We start from the raw sequence: 23577 nt of genomic DNA, 5'->3' as shown, positions 1-23577 counted from the left end.
CCCATTTGTCTTCTCAAAAAAAATATTATATTTTATAGGATGTGCAGCTTCTCTTACGGCTTTTTCTAAGATATTGGATTAATGTCTCTTACCTCTTCAAAACATGATTTTTTCTCTCACTCAATATTGTGACGCTCTCATCACGAGCCATCATCACAGTTTTCCATTGTCTATCATATCTATTGGGACATTTGGTGTAAAATTAGACAACTAAAAGATTATTATGATATCACTTATCATGAGATAAAAATATCTTTAGTATTTTGTGCGTGTTACATTTCTTAATCATTGTGGACGTTATTTCTCTTCTTTTGCTTTTACTTCCGCATCAATCTAAGCTTTCTCGTTTAGGTTTAAAGGCTGATTAAGACACATACACCAGTAAAAAAAAGGGTCTAATACAACATAAATTGCTAATAAGATTCTGACCCGTGACACTAATAAAAACTTAAGATAAAGTAATATATATATATATATATATATTTAAGTCCAATCTAATTTAAAATATATAAAAAAGGGGTTATTTGGATGTACCTAGGAATGGAAAGTGGGCGAGACAAGTCCGTTTAGCTATCTCATTCATTCCGCCTTGCCCAGGAAATTTGTGAAGTTCATAAAATATTCAAAGCAATCACAAATAAAAAAAATTAATTTATTAACTAAAAGAGAAAACGATAATAGTCGAGTAACCCAATAGTTGGATTTACCCAAAGTTTTGTGCATACCAGTTATTATCACTAAACCCGACCCCTGTATAGCCCCAAACCAAAATATCTATTTTTTCTGCAGTTGTCTAAAGTGGATATGGTTTTTACAAGCACTTTGCCTTGTAATTCTGTATCTCAAATCCAAAGACCATTTACAAGGAGCCATCTTCAACAACACCAGTGTGCCCCTCCATCATCACCTCCATTTCTCAAGCCTTCTTCTTTTTCTTCTTCGAACCATACTTATTCTCTCATTCAAGACTCTGCTGTCATTGCTTGCCTTCGTGCCAACAGGCAAAAAAAAAAACCTTCTCTTTCACTATTTTTTGCAACTCGGGTGCTTTTATTTCCATCACAGACATGATGGGTGTTCTTTATTTTGTCTGCTTTTTATGTCTGGACTGAGAATTTCCCCATTTTTTTATATGTTTATAGTGCTGAGCAAGCTATGGAAGCTGCTCGTGCTGCTGTTAACGGTGGTATTACAGTTGTAAGTCAAAGCTGAACTCTTTTGGATTTGACTTTGCTTTCTGATTTTCAGTTTACTGCAGATCTGAAACGTAGAATGGATTATAGTAGAACTTATGTTGAAACTTGTTCCTTCTCTTGATTTGCAGCTGGAAATTGTGAGATCAACTCCTGGTGTTTTTGAGGTTGTTTATAACTCCACTTCCCCCCTTAATTTTCTGCCCAAATTTGAGGTTTTAGATGGAAATTTATTTAGTTCTGTTCTCTTTTCTTTTCAGGTGTTGCAGGCTTTGGTTAATGAATATCCTACTATGGCCTTTGGTGTAATGATCTTACCATTTGGATATTAGTCACGAAAAACTATGTTATTCGAATAGGATATGAGTGTCGAATACGGTTATGTTCGATATATGTATGTTCACGGATATGAGTGGTAGATACGGATGTGTTCGATATATGTATGTTCACGGATATGAGTGTCGGATGGGCATGTCGAACATAGGCCTCCTGCCCTAGTAGGGTGTAAATGAGACGAGATAGATCGTGAATACTTGAGATCGATCGATCAAGGCTCGATAAATACTCGGATCGAATGGACTCGACTCGAGTTCTTAACGAGCCGAAATGAACTACTCGATATTCAACTCGAAAAGCTCGTGAGCAGTTCGAAAATATAATATATTAAGATTTTATTTTTAAAAAATAAATTATTAATAATATTAATATTTTATGTATTGATTTTTAAAAAAATACAGTAAGATTTCATGTATTTAAGGTTCATGATCGAGTTTGAGGCTTCAATCGAGTTAAGTTTAAGAATTTCTTTTTTTCATTTCGAGCTTTTCGAGCTGCTCACGAGTTTCAGTTCAGGATTTCGAGTTCGAGTCGAGCTTGAAAATTTTAAGCTCACGAGTCTTCGAGTCGAGTCGAGCTCTATTTCAGAGTTTTCAAGTCGAGTCGAGCTCAGCAATACTCGGCTCGTTTACACCCCTATGCTGTAGTCCGAGTAACATAGTTTGAATGACCTTCTGGAATTACTTCTGATGTGGGTAGAAATCTTGCAGGTTGGGACTGTTTTAACTGTTGAGGATGTCAAAGCTGCTATAAAGGCTGGAGCCAAGTTTCTTATGAGTCCTGCTACATTCAATGTATATGTCAAGAATTCTTGAATCCTTTATTCTGTGTTTCGAATTACTTCATTACTATGTTATCCTGGTTCTTCATCTTTCTCGAAAGATTGTGTCCGGCATATATTTGAAGATACCGAGATAACATAGTCTGTCGAATGCTATCCCAGTTCATTATTCCTAGCTTGTATTTCGAAGCTCAGTTTAAACTGCATGTATTACTTTTATGTTTCAAAAGGTCCATTATTGGTTTTTCCTTTTTTGTAATGTCAAACATTCTTACATGTTATCAGGACATTATAGATACTGTTCGAGATGCTGATGTGCTATATATACCTGGTGTAATGACCCCAACAGAGGTAAGAAAAAAACTACTTTTCACTTTTACTTTTAAGTCTTAGGCTTTTCTGTGACCCTGATTAGCTCATGCTACCATCGTGCGATAGCATCTGGTAAATTCGGAATTTGAATCCTAACATCTACACCGCTGTTCCAAACCCTATTCTAGATCTGGTATGTGTGTATATAAGATTGCACTAAATAAGGTTAGAGTTGTGATTTTTCAGATATTATCTGCTCATAATGCTGGTGCCAAGATTGTGAAGGTGAGTACATCGTATCCGACAATCACACCTAAGTACAGAGTAACATAATAACACACTAATATGTATATTCTCATGAAGGTTTTCACATTAATATGGTTAAACAGATTTATCCTGTATCGGCATTAGGTGGCGTACGGTACATATCAGCTATTATGAAGCCCTTTTCTCACATCCCCATGGTTGCTTCCCAGGGCATAACTATAGGTTAGTATGTTCCACTACCATGTTGTTTGCCATTTGAAAACTTAGATATTGCTTCGATGTTGCTTTTCTTTCCCTTGAAGCACTCGTATTCGAAATCTGTATTCCATACAATACAAGGATACGGCCCTTGTAGAACCTTCTGAATACATGAATCGAAGCATAGCAACTATGATGCATTTGTTTCTACGGTATCTGAATGAAATGATTTTCTTAAACTTGGTACAGATTCAGTAGGTGACTATATCGCTCGGGGAGCGATATCCGTCGTTTTATCGGATGCCATTTTCAGTAAAGAGGCAATGAACCAAAACAACTTCAATGCCGTAAATCAACTCGCCAAATCCGCAGCTTTGCAGGGCAAAAATGCTGTAGAAAGGTTAGCCTTTTTCTAATCTGTTCTTTATTAGCTTTGCTGCAAGTTCTTCCATTTCATTACTATTTGGTGTTGATGTTTCATTTTACTTAAAAGTATTAGGATCCGACACTTGTGTCCGACACAGATATGGTCCGGTTTTATTGAACTTTTCGATGTATTTGGACAATCCTAGAAGATCATATCCTCGTATCCAAGTGTTCAATCTTTTTAGAAGTTCATATCTTTATTCTCATGTCTAGTTATACATCGATCACGAATGTTTTAAGAAAAATGAAGAGTCGGAATAAGAAACGGCCAACACACTCAGCAATTTTCAGTTGCTGTATTTGTTTTATGTGATAGACTGATCAGGAACTTATGCAGAAGAAGAGGTAAAAGCGGCTGCAAAGGGATATGCCTTGAAATCATACAAAACAAACAGGTAAAACAGAGATCATCTTTTTGATGCGCTTGTCCATATGCACAACCTCGGACATTTCTGTAACGAAGCGTTCTAGTATTAGATATGTGTCGGGTACGAATATAGTTTTGACGCTACAAAATAAAATCGGACATTCGAGGACATGTCGAAAAGTTAAAATTGAAACCAGATCGTGGTCAAGACCCGTCTAGCATGGCGAGTTTTCTTTTTTCTTTTACTGCCAAAATATGTATTCAACAATGAGCAATTTCCACAAGCAATCCAAGGGAAAATCACTTGAAAGTGATGGTGAATGCATGTATTGAGATATTTCAAATATACTCGGAACTATAAATTATATTATTTAAGAGATTTTACTATATTAGAAGGATTCTCCGATGATAGTTCGATATCTAAATTTAAGATGATAAAAACATAAGTGGACATGTTTCACTTTGAAAGAATGAGTTGTATCATAGAAATCCTCAAGACAAACTATCATAATCAGATTCACAATGAAATTTGAGTTTATTGTCCTAGATAAAATTGGAGAAAAAACCGAATGATTATAATTTTTTTTGGAAGATATTCTAGAGTAACTAAAGCATGTGTCGACAATATGTATACATTGCAATAACCAAATAACGACTAGTAGTGTACAAAATATAATGTATAATAGTAAGTTGAGACATACATTATCAATATAACGCCTTTAAACAATTGACGTCAAATAAAATTATATGTATTAATTTTATAAAATCAAAAGTTAACGTTGCAGATTTACTAACCAAAGATTGAATCAAGATTAAGTTGATAAGAAATCGAAAAAAATGAGAATAAAACTCATGAATATTTAAGATGCTATGTGAAAGAAAATTTAACCTGATTGATTGAAGATCTCAAGATCTAGATTTAAAGAGACAACATACTTAGATAGAACTTGTGAAGTATTTGTGGGAGTTTTATCCCAAGTCCATCCTAGGATATAAACAATGATGAAAATAGAGAAAGGTTAGACAATACTTCTATTGTCTGTTGTGTGTTTAGTGGATCAAACAACATAAATTACTTATATGAAAGTGGAGTGGGACCGCTCTAAGAGACTAATGACGCATAATTCTCTATGTTTTTATAGAATCAGGAGATGTCTATGGTTATGTAAACATAACCTTGAGAACTAAAATTTTATCATCAAGGTAGTTTTCTAAAGTATATCATCATTTACATAAACAATAAAATAATTTAAGAACATCACATCTACTGGTTAGTTAGTAAAATAAATATACTTTCATAAGAGAATGTTCAAGGATTGATTCATACATATCTTATACAATTATCGATTGTAGATTTTATTACCTCATCTAGTTAATAGATTAATTAAATCGTTAATTTTATTCATGTGGAGAATTATTGGAAAAAAATTAATTTTTAAAAAAATTAGGCATATTTTCAATGGGTAGAATTGAAGATTTGAATAATAAAATCATGGTTTTATATTCTACTCTATGAAACCTTTATAACAATATATCATATGTTCAAAATGGTTAAGTGATGAATGAAAAATCGATGCTTAAAATAAGCTACTTGTAAATTCTATTGAGGAAAAATAGATATGCAGGATACCAAGTGTGGAGCGGGCTTCTACAGTTTCGTGGGTCTTTGTAAACGGCAGTGAGGGAAAAAATTAAGGAAAATAAACGATGCGAAGGGGCTAAAGGGTCTAAGACAAAAGTTTTAAGATTGTGGAGTTTTTAAAAACAAACACCATTAACACATAGAAATAACGGCGTTTATTGAAAAAAAGTCAATAACTATGTATCATATTGCGGAGTTTGTTAGAAAAACACCACAAAAAACAAGTCTATTATGGCGTTTTTTTAAAAACGCCGTCAATGTTATTATTTTGTGACGTTTAGATTTTAAAGTCGATATATGTGTAAACTTAGTGACGTTTCCTCTCAAAACGCCACTACAAACTTATTTTGTAGTAGTGAGGTTATATTTTCTTAACCGTATTTAGTGTTTACAGGGTTTATTTATTTAAAATCTTTCTTAATTAGCACGAACTAAGTGACCTCCGTGGTAAAAGAATTGTTGTTATTTCTTGAGGACCTGGATTCGAGCACCATAGATGCATGTGGTGTGAGCGTTTAATGTCAAAGGGTTGAGAGTGTTCTTTAAACAAATATTGCCTTGTACTTACCCCAAATTAATAAAAAAAAACTCTTTCTTAATTATTGATAATAAACTATACAAACATAATTACTCGAACCCAAAATCTTCAAGAAGAATCACACTCTAATTGATAAATGAATGATATTGATTTTATATTTTGTCATTAAATATTATTATTATTTAAATAAATATAACATAAAAAATACAAACAATATAGAATAAAGTACACAAGTGGTCTCCTATAATAGGGCATCGTTTTGTTGAGTCTTTTTTTTACTATTTTTTATTAATATGGAATGATTACATGTGGTAGTATATGTTCTAAACTCTCAACCATTTGACAATGAACGCTCAAATGCCCTGCAATCGCTAGTGCTAGAACCTGATACCTCTAGGGATAACAATTATCTCTTTAACCACTGAGGTCGCTAGGTTCGTGCTTGAGTCCCTTGACTAATAAAAGTTGCAAAATGGTCACCTGACTATATGGTGTTATTTTGTTGAGTCTCTCTACTATTGAAAGTTACAAATTTATCACTCAACTATTCATATATTTCAAACTCATTCTTTTTCACTAAAAAATTTAGTGATTGTCTGAGTTGGACGTTAACATATTGATTGGGATATGAGAAAACCATATTTTAATGATGTCTATTGGCACCGTTGTTTCTTTCAAACACTGTCTCGATGCATAATATTTCAAGTATTGATACGATGACATGATCTAAACAGAGAATCAATCCATAAAATACAACTTAATCAGCTTTGGGATCAGATTTTATCATATCTTAGTCTAAAGATTAATGTCTAACTCAAACAATAATTATTTTTAACAAAAAAGAATAAATTTAAAATATATAAATAATCAAATAATTTTTAATAATTACGAGACTCAATACTATAATATTCTATAATTAGAAGATTATTATATAACTTTTAATAATTAAATATTCAATAAAATGATTGATGAACCATTTGTATTATTTACCCAATAATTTACTCACATGCATATCATATGGACGTTTTTCCTAATATATCACCTATACCCTATATATTTCCATGTCAGGCATCATTCAGACTATTTTTCCCGATCTAACACCCTTTGCAGTAAGACGTTCCCCTGTAGCGCGTTTTACGGTGATCTGGCACCACGTGGGGTAAGGCGTGCCCCCTGCAGCGCGCCTTATGCTGACATGGACACACGTGTCTAAAGCGCGACCCTTGGGGCACGCCTTACGCCATGTGGGGCTATAGCGCGGGGCAGGGGCCACACTTTTCAATTATCACATGCTCAATTATCAGACATGCATAATGCAAGGCGCGGTGCAGGGACCGCGCATTGCATAATTTACCCGAACTTCTCGGCTTTAAAGCATTCTCTCTCATCTATATATAGCCCTCTCCCCGTAAACTATCTCACAATTCCCTCTCAACCGAGAAATTAATACAACAATCCTTTTAACCAGTAAATAACACCCGACAATCCTCTTATATTTGATTCAGAAGTTCATTCGATCTTTCGTTATAAGTTAATTTTGTTATAATATTTTTTTATTATACTTATTGTTTATTATGATTATTTGAAACAAATATTATACTAATTGTTTTCAATTAATTTCTATGCCAGTTCAAGGGGAAAGCGGGAGCATATGTCAAATTTTTTTTGCGATACATGTAATAATATAAAATTATATTATTTAAATTATTTACGTTTATGTGTAAAAAATTTATTGTGTTATATTTTCTTTCATATATTATTTATTTAAGCAGGTTTGTTTCAGTTTTTTTTGCAGATATAATATTTTCGCACTTTTAAACTCTAAGAATGGCGCGACTTTTAACTATTGTTATTATGATGGAGAAATTCGAGAAGATGAAACCGGCGTTGTTTTCGTATCAAATGAGCGTGTTAAAATATCATTCTGATAACGAAGATTTTGAGGAAGGTTCATGTTGGAAGTAGTAGAAGAATGTCGTCGTTGCAGTATAGATTTCCAACATCATTGTTGTCATTAACTTATACAGCGTTCGACTATCGAACAATGATGATGTTGAAATGATGGTTGATTATCAAAATAATTATTCAGACACCGATATTGAGATGTATGCAAAGTTTGTTCAAGTGCGTGCTGTTCGGGGTCAGTCATTAAACCCTAGATTAGTTGCAGATCTACAAAAAAAAATTGCTACATCAAATAGAATGTATGTAACAAGCTTCTCTAGAAGACGTGAAATGTTTCGTGTCACAGAGTTGTCGTGACCTCTTCAAGGGATTGAAGCTGTGTCGTTAAGAGTAAATCTACGGGACAGAACGTGCGATTGCGGGTTTTTTCAAGCTCTAAAGTATCCATGATCTCATGTGATAGCAGCTTGCTCGCATACACGTCAAGACTATAACTGTTTTGTGGATCTTGTATACCTACTATCTCAAGTTTTTAAGGTATACGAATTTGAGTCCCCCCATAGGTAATGACAAAGACCTTGATGAGGTTCAGGATTGGCTTCCAATTGTACCAAATCCAACTTTATTGAGGGAGCGTTGTCGTCCAATATCCAATCGAATTCATTGTGATATGGATATTCGAGAAATATCAAGACAAGACAGAAGATGTGGGCATTGAGAAACCCATGATGCACTAAAAAAACATGTTCACTTCTGCTGTCATCAAGTAACAATTGATGAGGAACTGATGTAGTTGTTTATCAAATAAGAATTCTTGTACTTTAATTTGCATTTACTTCAAGTTAATGTCATTCGATAACTGCTGATGAAGATTAAAAAAACGATACAAGAATATGAGATTGGACGTTGGCGTTATATGTGATTATAATAAAAGAGATAATAAGTGACAAACTGAAGAAAGTTATCAAACACAATTATTAAATTTTATCAAACTAATAACAATTTGGTATTTGAATATAATTTTAAATACAACAAACTTACAATAAGTATTAAATGGTAAATGATAAACAAATTACAATAACTGATTTAAATGGTAATAAACAAAATTAACCAAAATACATTAACAAAAAATCCAACAAATTTAACAAAATAAATTAAAATAAATCCAACCAAATTAATGAAATACAGTAAGTATTAAATGATAAATAATAAAAAAATTACAAAAAAGTCCAATAAACAACTAAATACAAATATAATAAAAAAATCTATCAATGCCTGCGACGCGAATGTATTCCGCAGGCAGTGGCAGTCGGTCTCGAGGAGGATTTCTTCGTATCACTGGTTGTGACTCCTCGCTGCATCATCACCATCATCGTTGTTGTCGTCTTCGTTGTGAGCAACTACATTAGGTTGATGATGAGCTGATGACGATGAAGCACAACTACATAATAATGACCCTGGAGGTGTATGACTGACTATCCCACGGCCTGCGAAAACTGGAAAAACTCATAAAACCCATACATCGCTGAGTGTGAAAACTATATAGGAGGTGTATGTGTTGCGGCCATGGGTGATAAGGCTGAACCCGCTAAAATGTGGGCATATGAACACCAAGTCAGATTTACAAACATAAACCCATAATATCCTCAAGGAGGGGTCATAAAACTATGACGGTGACGGTGGCGGCGGCGGGGTCATAAAACCAGGTAACAGTGGCGATACCGGGTAAGGGAATGGCGATGGCGATATCACACATGGTTGCGGTATGTAAGTCGCTATAGACGGTGGCTGCTGTGAAGGTCTTGCTGGTGCAGCTGAGGATGAACCAGAAGCACGTACTCTCCGTCCACGAGTCGGGGGACGATGGTACTGTGTCGGTGAACATCTCTGTCGATGTCGTTGAAAGGTCCGCCCTCGTGTATCCTCGGAAAGCAGAAATAGTTTCCCGTTACTGTTGAACCACTCATAATAACCGTCAATAACCATCAAGAGGTCAGTAAAAATGGGCTCTCTACGGGGAAGGCGTCGATGTTGATCCTCCCACAACACGACCCACTCATGATGCCTCACCATCCAATCTGTATCGGTCTTGCCACGTCTATCTGTGCTATACAACTTGTCCATATTATGAGGTACTTCTGGAATTGGCTGAAAACAACCAAATTACCGTAAAAAGTAAGCGATCAGTGGAGTGCCACTCGACGATCGCATAACAGATCAAAGGGACCATCGCCATCCAAACATCTGATAGGCCCCTCAACTCAGGTGGGATCACCATCCTCACATCATCATTAGAATATGGCATCAATTCAAACTAAAACAAATATATATAATTTTTATCAAAATAATAATCTAATAATATAACTATAATCTAAAATCGATTTTTAAACATAAAAATGCATATCTATGTGCCAACCTTCTGATCGATTAGCACCCTAATTTTTTTCTAAATCATCAGGTAGCTCCTGATGATTTTTCCTATCAGTAGACCACCTATTCAAGGAAAAAAATTATTATACACTGTATAAAATGATTAATATACGAAATCAGTTTTATAATTACCTCAATAGTAGCGGAAATACGAATGGCTTCTTGGCAACGGGACATAAAAAGGGTAATCGATACCATGCCCAAAACTACAACAACAGGAGACATCCACCGATAGCATTTTTCATGTACAGGAAAGCCAAAACTACCGAGCCCCAACTGAGTGATCCGACCAGATGAAAGTCGCCAAGATGTTGTAACCACATACAGTAAACTTGGTTGCGCGATTTGTCCGGCATCAACAACCCTCCTATCAGCTGTAGTATGCATGCCCGTGCATACATTTTAACTTCATCATCAGAGGCATCCTCGCTCAACTCTCGAAAATTGGCATCTAACCAATTTAACGGTATCCGACCACCGTTAAAACTTTCTGGGACACGTCTTAGATAGTCCCGGCACAAAGCAGTACATGAACCGTGCGTCATCCCTGATATCACATCTCTATCCACCGGAAGCCCCAGATGCATAGAAATATCCTCAAGTGTACTAGTGCACTCTCCGTACGGAAGATGGAATGTGTAGGTCTCCGGCCTCCATCGCTCCACTAAGGCAGTAATAAGGTCTGGTTCTATCTTACAGTGACCCTCATATCTACCTATGTGACCGAATCCAACCCCTACTAAATACGACAAGACACGACTTGGTATCACTAACTTAAGGTTCCTAATAAAATGATCTAATACACGGTCTCTCTCCTAAAATTAAATAACTACAAAAATTAATTTTTAAACTAATAATCATGCATTAAATAAATAAATAAATTATAAATAATAATTTAAATTAAATTAAAACGTTAAAATGTTACCGTATCAACAAAATGTCGCGATATATGATTTCCATCCAAGCGAAGTAGACCGCCTTCCATTTTATATCTGCAAAAAAAAAATTAATTAAATAAAATATTAAAAAATTTAAATACTTAAATAAATTAAAAATAAAATATTAAATATAATAAAATATACCTTAAACAGTTATAAGAAAATATAAGAGTAATTGATAGAAGTTAAGAAGATTTGGTGTGATGAAAGTGATTGAGAATGAGAGTATTTCTAGGGAGGGGGTGGGGGTGTGAACGATCGGGGTAGGTGGGTAATTAAACCTAAGGTGCGCTGTAGGGGGCGCACCTTTCTGACGCGTGTCAGATTTAAAGGTAAGGCGCGTCGTAGGGGCCACACTTTACACACGTGTATCCCAACTCAACATAGAGCGCGTTTCAGGGAGCATGCTTCAGGGAGCGCGCCTTACTCACGTGCCGTCAGATCAACGTAAAGCGCGCTGCAGGATGCGCGCCTTACTGCAAAGGGTGTTAGATCAAAAAAAATAGTCTGAAGAGTGCCTGACAGAGAAATATATAATATAGGTGATTTTTCGAGAAAAAACACCTATCATACGTTGTTGGACTAGAAAATTACAATCTACTGAACATAGATCCCTTATAGATTGTCAGCATGGGAAAGTACAATCTCTTGAATAAGTGGGTACACATGCAACGTGGGCTGCCATGTATATTGTGTCGTCTTATCAGTATGATGAAAATTTGAATTTTTAACATATTTGTAGTAGTAAAAATAAGGGTTAATTATATGAAAAAATCATTTATGTTTATGTTTTATTCATTTTTGGTTTATAAAAATATAAGATATGATCACTTTCGTTTTTATTTAATTAAGATATGATCACTTTGAGTTAAAGTCGTTAACACCAGATAATTATTGTGATATAATCACATATTTAATCTCTATTATTTACATATTCTCTCAATTTAGTCTTAATTTTAATAAATTAAAATAAGTTAGAATATTCTGTGATTGATATGTTCCTTTCTTAGTAGATGAGATATTGGTCTTGATTTCATAGATCTGGGATGCATCTCAAACCTTTGAATAGGTCTGCTTCCCATATTTCTTGGGTTGTGTTCAGGAACATACATATATCGCTGATTTTTTTAATCATGGAATTCCACAATCAGGATATTTGTAACACCCCTAACTCATATTCGACCCGAATACATGTCCGAGATGTCACATTGACTTTTCAAACTTTGATTCTTAAAGAAAAATCCTGTGAATTTAAAACTTTCATTAAAACAAAATACTTTAATTTACATAAAAGAGACCACTTAATACAAAATCGATCAGAGCATTCGTAATTAACCACTTATTACATACCAACACTTTATACACAACAAAATACCTACTTTGTCAATTACTTCTGATCTGATTTCTTAGTAATGTTGTTGTCCGTGCCACTGCTATTCTGAATCTTCTTATTTCTTGGTACCTACGTATAAATCACTTACACGCTAAGTCATAGACTTAGTGAGGCAATAAATGAATATGCAACAATATCTTTATGAATATGCATTCTTACAATTTCCTTCATAACATTTCAATATGCATGTATCTATTACACAATAACATATATAATCATATCATGTATGTACAAGACTTACCTTCTTGTACCACTTTCACTTTACTTTATATTTCAATTGCCCATGTATATTATTGTGAATATAGGTATGTGAGTGCATTGAGGTTGTGCACTAATGTTATCACCATAGCTCGTATCAATTCCCTCATGGGGCACCGAACCTTAGTTCAGTATTCGTCCCGAAAGACTGTCATATATGTCCCGTAGGACCACTACATCCCGAAGGACTACGTCCCGAATGACTATTATACCCTCGACTCTTGGCATGCCAATTACACCTATAGCTCTCATATTGTATACTATGGGCATTATTCTTATATTTTATATGTTCATGTACTCATGTCATTTCTCTTGTGATCATGTAGCTCATGTCATTTCTCTTGTGATCATGTAGCTCATGTCATGTTCTCATATCACATATCATATCACATGTGTATTTTAATCTATTCATATATATACATCATTTATCCAATCACATGAACATATATATGCCTTATGCATGTATTACAATAATTATCATGTATGCATGTTCACAACTATTGTACTATGAAAATCAATATAGGAATTAGACTTATCACAAGTCTTATTCCATTATATTATACATAGAATATGCACTCACCTTAGCTTTGCTTTCATTCGATTCTAATCCTTTGATTGTTCCGGAATAAGCTTACTTTTAGTATCTACATAATCACACATGGATCTATATCAGTATTATAGCTAATATACTCTAATGGTTCACACTTTAGATTAAGATAAATGCCAATTTCCTCTTTTAATGAAGGTATGCATCGATGCATTACTTGTGCATCGGTGCATAAAATGCATTCGATGTTTTATTATTAATGGGATACATCGATGCATGCCTTATGCATCGATGCACTAATTGCATTCGATGTTTTTATTTTAAAAGAGTGCATCGATACACCTTCAAACACTTTCTGGGTTTTAACCTTGATGCATCGATGCACTATGAATATGCATCGATGCACTCTGCCCAGAATCCTCTTTTTGAACCCGAAAATTCATTCATTTTGGATTAAATCCTTCATGTTTAATCCTCATTTTCATTCTTAACTATAGTACACATCTTTAAACCAATTTATACTCATTTATTTAATCTTAAACCTCCAAATTCTATCCTTCATATGTAATTTAAGAATTACATCAATAATTCAACATGTTTGAATTCCACTTTTAACAATTCATATATCTTAACTAGATTGATGACAAGTCAAATTTAACTTTCAATTCTAGTTATGAACTCTATTCCAAGATTTCATTTAAGAACTTCAAATCTTAAATCTCTCCTAACTCCATCATCTTTTGATGTTAAGATAACTTAAGCTTAGTTATCATCTAATAATCAAAACCCAATCTTAAATTTAACATGAAACTCAATAATCAGAAATCTTACCTTTGCTTTGGTTCACACGCACAAGGAAGAAAGAGGAAGAAGAAAACTCTAGAAGTCTTGGGTGTTTTCTCCCCTTCCACCCACGTGTATCCTTATATCTATACTTATCATTTCTTTAATTATTTTTCCTTGCAATTACTCTATTGTCCTTCCATTCCTTCTTCCTTTCAATTCCATCCATACACAATAATTTACATATAAATCTTTTTACTATTCATTCATTTTATTTTAACTACCAAATTCTGAGACTTTACAATTTAGTCACTAACCCGATATTGAGGATGTTACAACTCTCCCCCTTAAGAAAATTCGTCCTCGAATTTTCATTATGCAAAGAGGTAGGGGTACTTAATCCTCATGTCCTCTTCACGTTCCCATGTTGCATCCTCTACTTTGTGATTCCTCCACAAGACTTTAACCAATGGAATAGTCTTGTTCCTTAGCTGCTTGACTTCGTGAGCTAATATTTGAACAGGTTCTTCCTCATAAGTTAAATATGGTCGAACTTTAATTTCTTCAGTAGTCACAATGTGGGATGGATCATATCGATATTTCCTAAGCATTGAGACATGAAAGGCATTGTGTATCTTTTCCATTTCAGGTGGTAAAATTAGCTGATATGATACTGGTCCTACTCTCTTAGTAATCTCGTAAGGTCCAATGAATCAAGGACTCAACTTTCCTTTCCGTCCAAACCTCAATACTTTCTTCCACGGAGACACTTTCAAGAACACTTTATCTCCGACTTGAAATTCAATCTCTTTCCTTTTTAAATCAGCATACGATTTCTGTCTATCAGATGCAGCTTTCAGATTATTCTGAATTACTTGAACTTTTTCTTCCGTATTCTGAATCAACTCATGACCAATAACTTCTCGATCCTTAAGTTCATACCAGTTCAAGGGCGTACGACATCTTCTTCCGTATAGAGCTTCATAGGGAGCCATTTTGATGCTTGAATGATAACTATTATTGTATGCAAATTCAGCAAGTGGTAAATACCTTTCCCACGATCCTTTGAATTCAATGACACAAGCTCTTAGCATATCCTCCAGAATTTGAATAGTTCGCTCAGATTGACCATCGGTTTGAGGATGAAACGCTGTACTAAAATTCAACCGAGTTCCCAGTGCTCCATGTAATGACTTCCAAAACCATGATGTGAATCTAGGATCTCGATCAGAAACTATAGAAATAGGTATACCATGCAAATGTATAATCTCTCTAATATACAGTTCTGCATACTTATCCATGGAGAAATCAGTTCATACCGAAATAAAATGGGCTGACTTAGTCAATCTATCTACGATCACCCAGATTGAATCCTTTTTTTCGGAGTTAAAGGCAACCCCGTGACAAAATCTATCATTATGTTTTCCCATTTCCATTGAGGAATTGAAATTGATTGTAACAATCCTGACGGAACCTGATGCTCAGCTTTAACTTGTTGACAAGTCAAACACTTTGATACAAATTTTGTAATGTCTTTCTTCATTCCCAGCCACCAATATCGACTCTTGAGATCCATATACATTTTATTCCCTCCCGGATGCATTGTCAATGAACTACAATGAGCTTCCGTTAACAAATCATTCTTTAATTCATCATCATCCGGAATTACCAATCTTTCTCGATAATACAAATTCTCATCAGACTTAATCTCATAATCCGTATCCTCTCCATTTCTTATCTATTGTATATTCTTTAAACACTTTCCATTTTTAGCTTGCAATTCTTTAATTTGATCTAGCCATGCTGGCTTGACAGTCAATTCTGCACAAATTGTACTATCTTCTCTTAACGATAATCTAGCATCAAGAGTTCGCAACGCTGCAAACGTCTTTCTACTCAAGGCATCAGCTACCACATTTGTCTTTCCGGGATGGAAATCAATCACAACATCATAATCCTTGAGAAGTTCCACCCATCTTGTTTGTCTTAAATTCAACTCTTTCTGTGTCATCAAGTATTTTAAGCTCTTGTGATCCGTATACAAGTAGCACTTTTCACCATACAAGTAGTGACGCCAGATCTTTAAAGCAAACACTACTGCTGCCATCTCTAGGTCGTTTGTTGGATAATTCTTCTCGTGCAGTTTTAGTTGTCTCGAAGCATAGGCCACCACCTTGCCTTCTTGCATTAATACGCATCCCAAACCACTATGAGACGCATCACTATACACTATAAAGTTCTTACCAGACTCAGGTTGAACTAACACTGGAGCTTCTGTAAGAATATTCTTTAACTTTTCAAAACTCTCTTGACATTCTTGAGTCCAAACAAATTTTATTTCCTTTTTCAACAGTTTAGTTAGGGGTAATGCTATGATCGAAAAGTTTTTAACGAACCTTCGATAATAACCAACTAACCCCAGAAAACTTCTAACTTCTGATACATTCTTTTGAACTTCCCACTCCATAATAGCTTTAATCTTTTGTGGATCCACTCGAACTCCTTCTGCATAAATTACATGTCCAAGGAATGTCACTTCATTCAACCAAAATTCACACTTAGAACATTTAGCATAAAGCTTCTTGTCTCGTAAAATCTGTAAACCAATCTGTAAGTGTGAACTATGCTCTTCTTCTAACTTTGAATATATTAAAATATCATCAATAAACACCACAACAAACTGATCCAAATAAGGTTGGAATATCCTATTCATTAGATCCATAAAAGCAGCTAGTGCATTTGTAACTCCAAACGGCATCACGATAAACTCATAATGACCATATCTTGTTCTAAACGCCGTTTTTGAAATGTCTTTCTCTTGAATCTTTAATTGATGATAACCCGAACGTAGATCAACTTTTGAGAACACTGAAGCTTCTTTTAATTGATCAAATAAATCGTCAATTCGGGGAAGTGGATACTTGTTCTTGATGGTCACTTCATTGATCTATCTTTCTTTTTAACAAATAGAACAGGAGCTCCCTAAGGTGATACACTTGGTCTAATAAACCCTTTGTCTAGTAACTCCTGTAATTAAATCTTTAATTCTTGTAACTCTTTTGGAGCCATCATGTATGGTGCCATTGCAATGGGCGCTGTTCCCGGTATTATCTCAATCTGGAATTCTACCTCTCTATCCGGAGGTAAACCTGACAACTCTGCAGGAAATACATCGGGAAATTCTCTGACTATAGGAATTCCTTCAATCCCTTTCTCCTTGGTTCTAACATCCAACACATTAGCAATGAACCCTTGACATCCTTGTAGCAAAACTTCTTCGCCGACATTACTGAAATACATTTGCCAATGGATTCCATCCTTCACTAAATACTACCACATATACCCCTTCTGGACTTTTCAGCGTTACTCTTTTCAATCTACAATCGACATTAGCGTAATAACGATATAACCAATCCATTCCCAGTATCACTTCAAATTCGTCGAAATGTAATTTCATCAAATTAGCAGGAAATTCAATTCCATGAATTTGTATGTGACACCCTCGGCTCACCAAATTTATCCGAGCACTGTGCCCTAATGGGTTCGTCACTATCACCTCATTGCTAGTAGTTTCTAACGGAATGTTCAATTCTTTCACTAACTTACTAGTAATGTATGAATATGTAGACCCCGTATCAATCAATACAACTACACCTTTGTCAAACAATAGAAATGTACCTATTATAATATCTGGATCATCACAATCCTCATTGGTCTTGAGGTTGTACACTCGAGCAGTGGAGTGTATCTCCTGTTGAGCAGAGGATTCCGATTGGCTTCTTCCTCTGCCTCTACCTCTTCCTCTCTGGCCTGCAGAAATAGATCTCTCTAGCTGTGTAGCTTCACTGGTTAACATTGGACAATCCCGAACAAAATGCTCAGCGTCCCCACATCTAAAGCAAACTCCAGAAATCATCCGGCATATCCCTGAATGATTCTTTCCACAATGTGAGCATTGTCTAGCTTGACTCTGATTAGATCTCCCAGCTTCAGATCCCACTGACTGAGTTTGTCTACCTCTTATCTGATTTGATCCTCTAGCGGAAGATGCCACTGACTCTGATCTAACTTGGGGTCGAAAATCAGCATCTCTGCCCTTTTTGATGGTGCGGAACTCAAAGAAGCACCGGTTCTTTTGACTATCTGAGCTCTCGAATTTTCAAACCTCTCGTTATGAGCTCTTTCCAGAGCCTTGGCACGGTTGACTACCTCTTAAAACGAGGATAAATTCAAGATAATTTACATTTCCTTCAACCGAGAACGTAACCCCTTACAAACCACTCACAAGTATCCTTCTTCGTAGGAACTAGCTCGGCAGCAAAACGGTTCAACTTATTGAATTCATACTCGTACTCATATACAGTGTGATTTAATTGCTTCAAATTCATGAACTCTTGCTTCATTTGACGAACAAATTGATCTTCGATGTACTTATGTTTGAATTCTTCTAAAAACAATGACCAAGTTACTTGGGCATTAGACATTCTCAATGTAACATTGGTCCACCAGATCCTTACTTGTCCTCTCAACAAGGAAATTACTCCATCCAGCTTCTCAGCATCAGAACAATGAAGTCATGTAAGCATGACCTTCACGTCATTAAGCCAAAGGTTCGCAGTAACAAAACCTTCATCGACTTCCCCTCTAAACTCTGGAGCTCCTAATCCCTTCAACTCTTTCGCAACATTCATTTTTGGAGTTGAAGTAACAGGAGGTTGGAAACGCGTCAATACCGCATCTAACGTTCTAAAGAATACATCTTGATCATTTACAGGCATTCCAGAGGATGTATGTTCTTCACTCTGCCTGATCAGGGCAGGTGAATTACTACTTTCAGCGGGTCTATCATCTCTCACTTCATTCCTAGAACTACCTCGTCCGGACATCTATAAAAATACAACCATATAGTTCTATTAGCAAAACAGCATACTTACTATTCCATCAATCATAAGTTTCCACTATTTTGTTGGTATGTATACATTATCAGACACTCTAGACTCCGATTTATGTCGAGAATCTACTAAACCGTAGCTCTGATACCATTAAATGTAACACCACTAACTCATATTCGACCCGAATACAAGTCTGAGATGTCACATTGACTTTTCAAACTTTGATTCTTAAAGAAAAATCCCGGGAATTTAAAATTTTCATTAAAACAAAATACTTTAATTTACATAAAAGAGACCACTTAATACAAAATCGATCAGAGCATTCGTAATTAACCACTTATTACATACCAACACTTTATACACAATAAAATATCTACTTTGTCAATTACTTCTGATTTGATTTCTTAACACGCTAAGTCATAGACTTAGTGAGGTAATAAATGAATATGCAACAATATTTTCATGAATATGCATTCTTACCATTTCCTTCATAACATTTCAATATGCATGTATCTATTACACAATAACATATATAATCATATCATGTATGTACAAGACTTACCTTCTTGTACCACTTTCACTTTACTTTGTATTTCAATTGCCCATGTATATTATTGAGAATAGAGGTATGTGAGTGCATTGAGGTTGTGCACTAATGCTGTCACCACAGCTCGTATCAATTCCCTCATGGGGCACCGAACTTTAGTTCAGTATTCGTCCCGAAGGACTGTCATATATGTCCCGTAGGACCACTACATCCTGAAGGACTACGTCCCGAATGACTATTATACCCTCGACTCTTGGCATGCCAATTACACCTATAGCTCTCATATCGTATACTATGGGCATTATTCTTATATTTTATATGTTCATATACTCATGTCATTTCTCTTATGATCATGTAGCTCATGTCATGTTCTCATATCACATATCATATCATATGTGTATTTGAATTTATTCATATATATACATCATTTATCCAATCACATTAACATATATATGCCTTATGCATGTATTACAATAATTATTATGTATGCATGTTCACAACTATTGTAATATGAAAATCAATATAGGAATTAGACTTATCACAAGTCTTATTCCATTATAATATACATATAGTATGCACTCACCTTAGCTTTGTTTTGATTCGATTCTAATCCTTTGATCGTTCCGGAATAAGCTTATTTTTAGTAACTACATAATCACACATAGATCTATATCATGGGTTCCTCGTCGTATTATCATGGGTTCCTCTGTGAGTTTTGTGGTAAACAACACACAGGAGAGTGTCGTAAGAAGATGGGTCTTTGCTATCAGTGTGGATCTAGTGGTCATTTTCGGAGGGATTGTCCTCAGCTAGCTTCGTTTGAGTAGACCGCTACTCAGACTCCTGTACGTTCTCAGACTACAGTACAGACTCCAATTAGAGATCGTAGCAAAGTAAAGGCTCGTGGTTCAGCATCCAGGACTGACAGTAGAGCCCGACCTCAGCAAAATAGAGGGCCAACAGTTTCTGAGGCTAGACAACCAGCTTTGGTTTATGCCACTAGACGTCGGGATGACAGAGATGAGCCTGAGGTCATAGCAGTTACATTTACTATTTATTCTATCCCATACTTTGCATTACTGGACAATGGCTCCACTCACTCCTATGTATCGAGCTCGGTATCTCGAAACCTTCAGATTCGATCGAGAACACTGAAAAATACTGTTACAATTACGAGTCTAGTAGGACAAGTGGTATTAGTGAATAAAGTATTTCGGCGTTGTCCTCTCGAGGTTCAGGGAGAAATTTTTCTCGCTGATCTTATGGAACTTCCTTTAGAGGAGTTTGATCTAATTCTTGGGATGGATTAGTTGAATAAACACAAGGTAAATCTGGATTGCGAATACAAGTGGGCTACTCTAAAGACTTCAGATGGTCGGACCGTGGTGTTAATTGGTGAACGGCGTGGCTATCTCTCCAATATAGTTTCAACTATGGAAATTGATCATATGATCCGGAAGGGGTATGAGACTTTCATTGCTTGTATTTTGAACACTAAAGGTTCATTGTCCACGATCGAAGAGATCCGTACAGTTAGCGAGTTTCCTGATGTCTTTCCAGAGGAGTTGCCTGGTTTACCTCCTGATAGAGAGGTAGAGTTCGAGATAGAGACTTATCCGGGATTGCACCTATTTCTATGGCACCTTATCGCATGGCTCCAAAAGAACTTAAGGAGTTGAAGGTCCAATTGCAAGAATTATTTGATCGAGGATTGACTATTGGAAGTTGAATCAGATGACGATCAAGAATAAATATCCACTACCTAGGATTGATGACTTATTTGATCAGTTGCGAGGAGCTACTGTATTCTCTAAGATTGATCTTCGTTCGGGTTATTATCAATTGAAAGTTAAAGGATCTGATGTTGCCAAGACGGCCATTCGCACTAGATATGGTCATTATGAATTCTTAGTGATGCCTTTTGGTTTGATAAATGCTCCTACAACTTTCATGGATTTGATGAATCGGGTGTTCCGACCATATTTGGATCAATTTGTGGTGGTCTTTATTGATGATATTCTAATCTATTCTCGTACTGAGGTAGAGCATGACGAGCATTTGAAAATCGTTATGTGGAATTTGAGAGAGCATCGTCTAAATGCCAAACTAAGAAAGTGTGAATTTTGGCTTCAAGAAGTGTCGTTTCTAGGGTATATTATTTCTGCGCGAGGTATTCAGGTTGATCCAAGCAAGATCAAGGCTATTGTGAATTGGAAACGACCCAAGAATATCTCTGAAATCCGTAGTTTCTTGGGCTTGGCTGGTTATTATCGACGTTTTGTTGAGGGCTTCTCGATCATTGCTTCTCCTAAAGTTGTTAAGGAAGAATGTGCCGTTTGACTGGGGTGAGGCACAACAAGAGAGCTTTGAGAAATTAAAGGCAGTATTGACTCAAGCACCAGTGTTGATTCAACCAGAGTCCGGGAAGGATTTTACAGTGTATAGTAATGCGTCACACTCAGGACTTGGCTGTGTTCTAATGTAGGAAGGTAAGGTGGTGGCTTATGCATCCCGTCAGCTGCGACCGCATGAGTGTAATTATCCTACTCATGATTTGGAGTTAGCAGCAGTGATTTTTGCCTTGAATATTTGGAGACACTATCTTTATGGAGAGAAGTGTTACATTTTCACGGATCATAAGAGTTTAAAGTATCTTCTGACCCAGAAGGAGCTTAATTTGAGACAGCGACGCTAGCTAGAGCTTCTAAAGGATTATGATTGCGTGATTGATTATCACCCTGGGTAAAGCTAATATTGTAGCAGATGCTTTGAGTCGAAAGACGGTAACAGAGTTGAGATCTTTAATGGCCAGGATGAATTTATATGACGATGGCACTTTGTTAGCAAAATTACAAGTTAAGCCGACCTTGGTTGATGAGATCAAAGCTAAGCAGCCCCTTGATAGCTCCTTGCTTTCCATCTTTGAGCTAGTAGAGTAAGGGACAAGCTAGTAAGTTTTATGCTTCAAAGGTCGGTATTATGTGCCGAATGATGCTGAGTTGAGGCAGACTATCCTCACGGAGGCTCATAGTAGTCCATATGCTATGCACCCCGGTGGAGATAAGATGTATCGGAATTTGAGAGAGAGGTATCATTGGGTCGGCATGAAGAAGGACATCTCGAATTTTTTGGCGAGGTGTTTGACTTGTCAGCAAGTTAAGGCGGAACATCAACATCCATCAAGTTTGTTACAACCTATCAAGATTCCTGAATGGAAATGGGAGCGTATTACTATGGATTTTGTTACTAGTTTACCTATGACTCCTTCGAAAAAGGACTCAATTTGGGTGATTGTTGACAGACTTACAAAGTCAGCTCACTTCATTCCTGTACGGATAAATTAAACGTTGGACAAGTTGGCGAGGTTGTATATTTCAGAGATTGTTAGATTGCATGGTGTTCCGTTATCTATCATTTCAGATCGAGATCCGAGATTTACTTCGAGATTTTGGAAGGCGCTACATACGGCTTTGGGTACGAGATTGGATTATAGTACCTCATTCCACCCACAAACTGATGGTCAATCTGAGAGAGTAATTCAGATTCTGGAGGATATGTTACGGGGTTGTGTAATCAATTTTCATGGTAGCTGGGAGAACTTTTTACCTTTGGCTGAATTTGCTTATAATAACAGTTACCAGACCAGCATTCGTATGGCACCCTATGAAGCACTCTATGGGCGTAGGTGTCGCACCCCGATTTGTTGGACTGAGTTGCATGATAGGAAGACTTTGGGACCTAAGTTAGTGCGGGAGACAGAGGACACAGTCAGATTGATCCGTGACCGTCTGAAATAGGCATTTGATAGGCAGAAATCTTTTGCC

At 35.9% G+C, this 23577-nt stretch overlaps 1 protein-coding gene across 2 annotated transcripts; it reads left to right on the top strand.

Annotated features, from left to right (window-relative positions):
• Positions 1 to 775: 775 nt before the first annotated feature.
• Positions 776 to 4152, top strand: LOC120115534 (KHG/KDPG aldolase-like). Of its 2 annotated transcripts, none has more exons than XM_039136218.1 (10): positions 776 to 1001; positions 1143 to 1197; positions 1325 to 1360; positions 1454 to 1498; positions 2240 to 2329; positions 2596 to 2661; positions 2869 to 2907; positions 3012 to 3111; positions 3337 to 3488; positions 3851 to 4152. In XM_039136218.1, the coding sequence occupies exons 1-10, from the start codon at positions 805 to 807 to the stop codon at positions 3860 to 3862; spliced, it is 792 nt and encodes a 263-aa protein (XP_038992149.1). In that variant the 5' UTR covers positions 776 to 804; the 3' UTR covers positions 3863 to 4152. The 2 variants fall into 2 exon arrangements, with proteins under 2 accessions (XP_038992149.1, XP_038992148.1); XM_039136217.1 differs by having other exon boundaries at positions 2240 to 2323; positions 3337 to 3494; positions 3719 to 4151.
• Positions 4153 to 23577: the final 19425 nt, after the last annotated feature.

Source organism: Hibiscus syriacus, unplaced genomic scaffold, assembly GCF_006381635.1.
Source record: "Hibiscus syriacus cultivar Baekdansim isolate YM2019G1 unplaced genomic scaffold, ASM638163v2 tig00110266_pilon, whole genome shotgun sequence".
NCBI classification, from domain to species: domain Eukaryota; kingdom Viridiplantae; phylum Streptophyta; class Magnoliopsida; order Malvales; family Malvaceae; genus Hibiscus; species Hibiscus syriacus.
The sequence above is the reverse complement of the archived record's forward strand: the minus strand, read 5'-3'. Positions and strand labels throughout refer to the sequence as shown.

Coding starts and splice junctions, on each gene's coding strand:
- LOC120115534 (XM_039136217.1), top strand. CDS start 805: ATGGTTTTTACAAGCACTTTGCCTTGTAATTCTGTATCTCAAATCCAA. Junction 1,198..1,324: donor TTAACGGTGGTATTACAGTT/GTAAGTCAAAGC, acceptor CTTGATTTGCAG/CTGGAAATTGTGAGATCAAC. Junction 2,324..2,595: donor TGAGTCCTGCTACATTCAAT/GTATATGTCAAG, acceptor ACATGTTATCAG/GACATTATAGATACTGTTCG.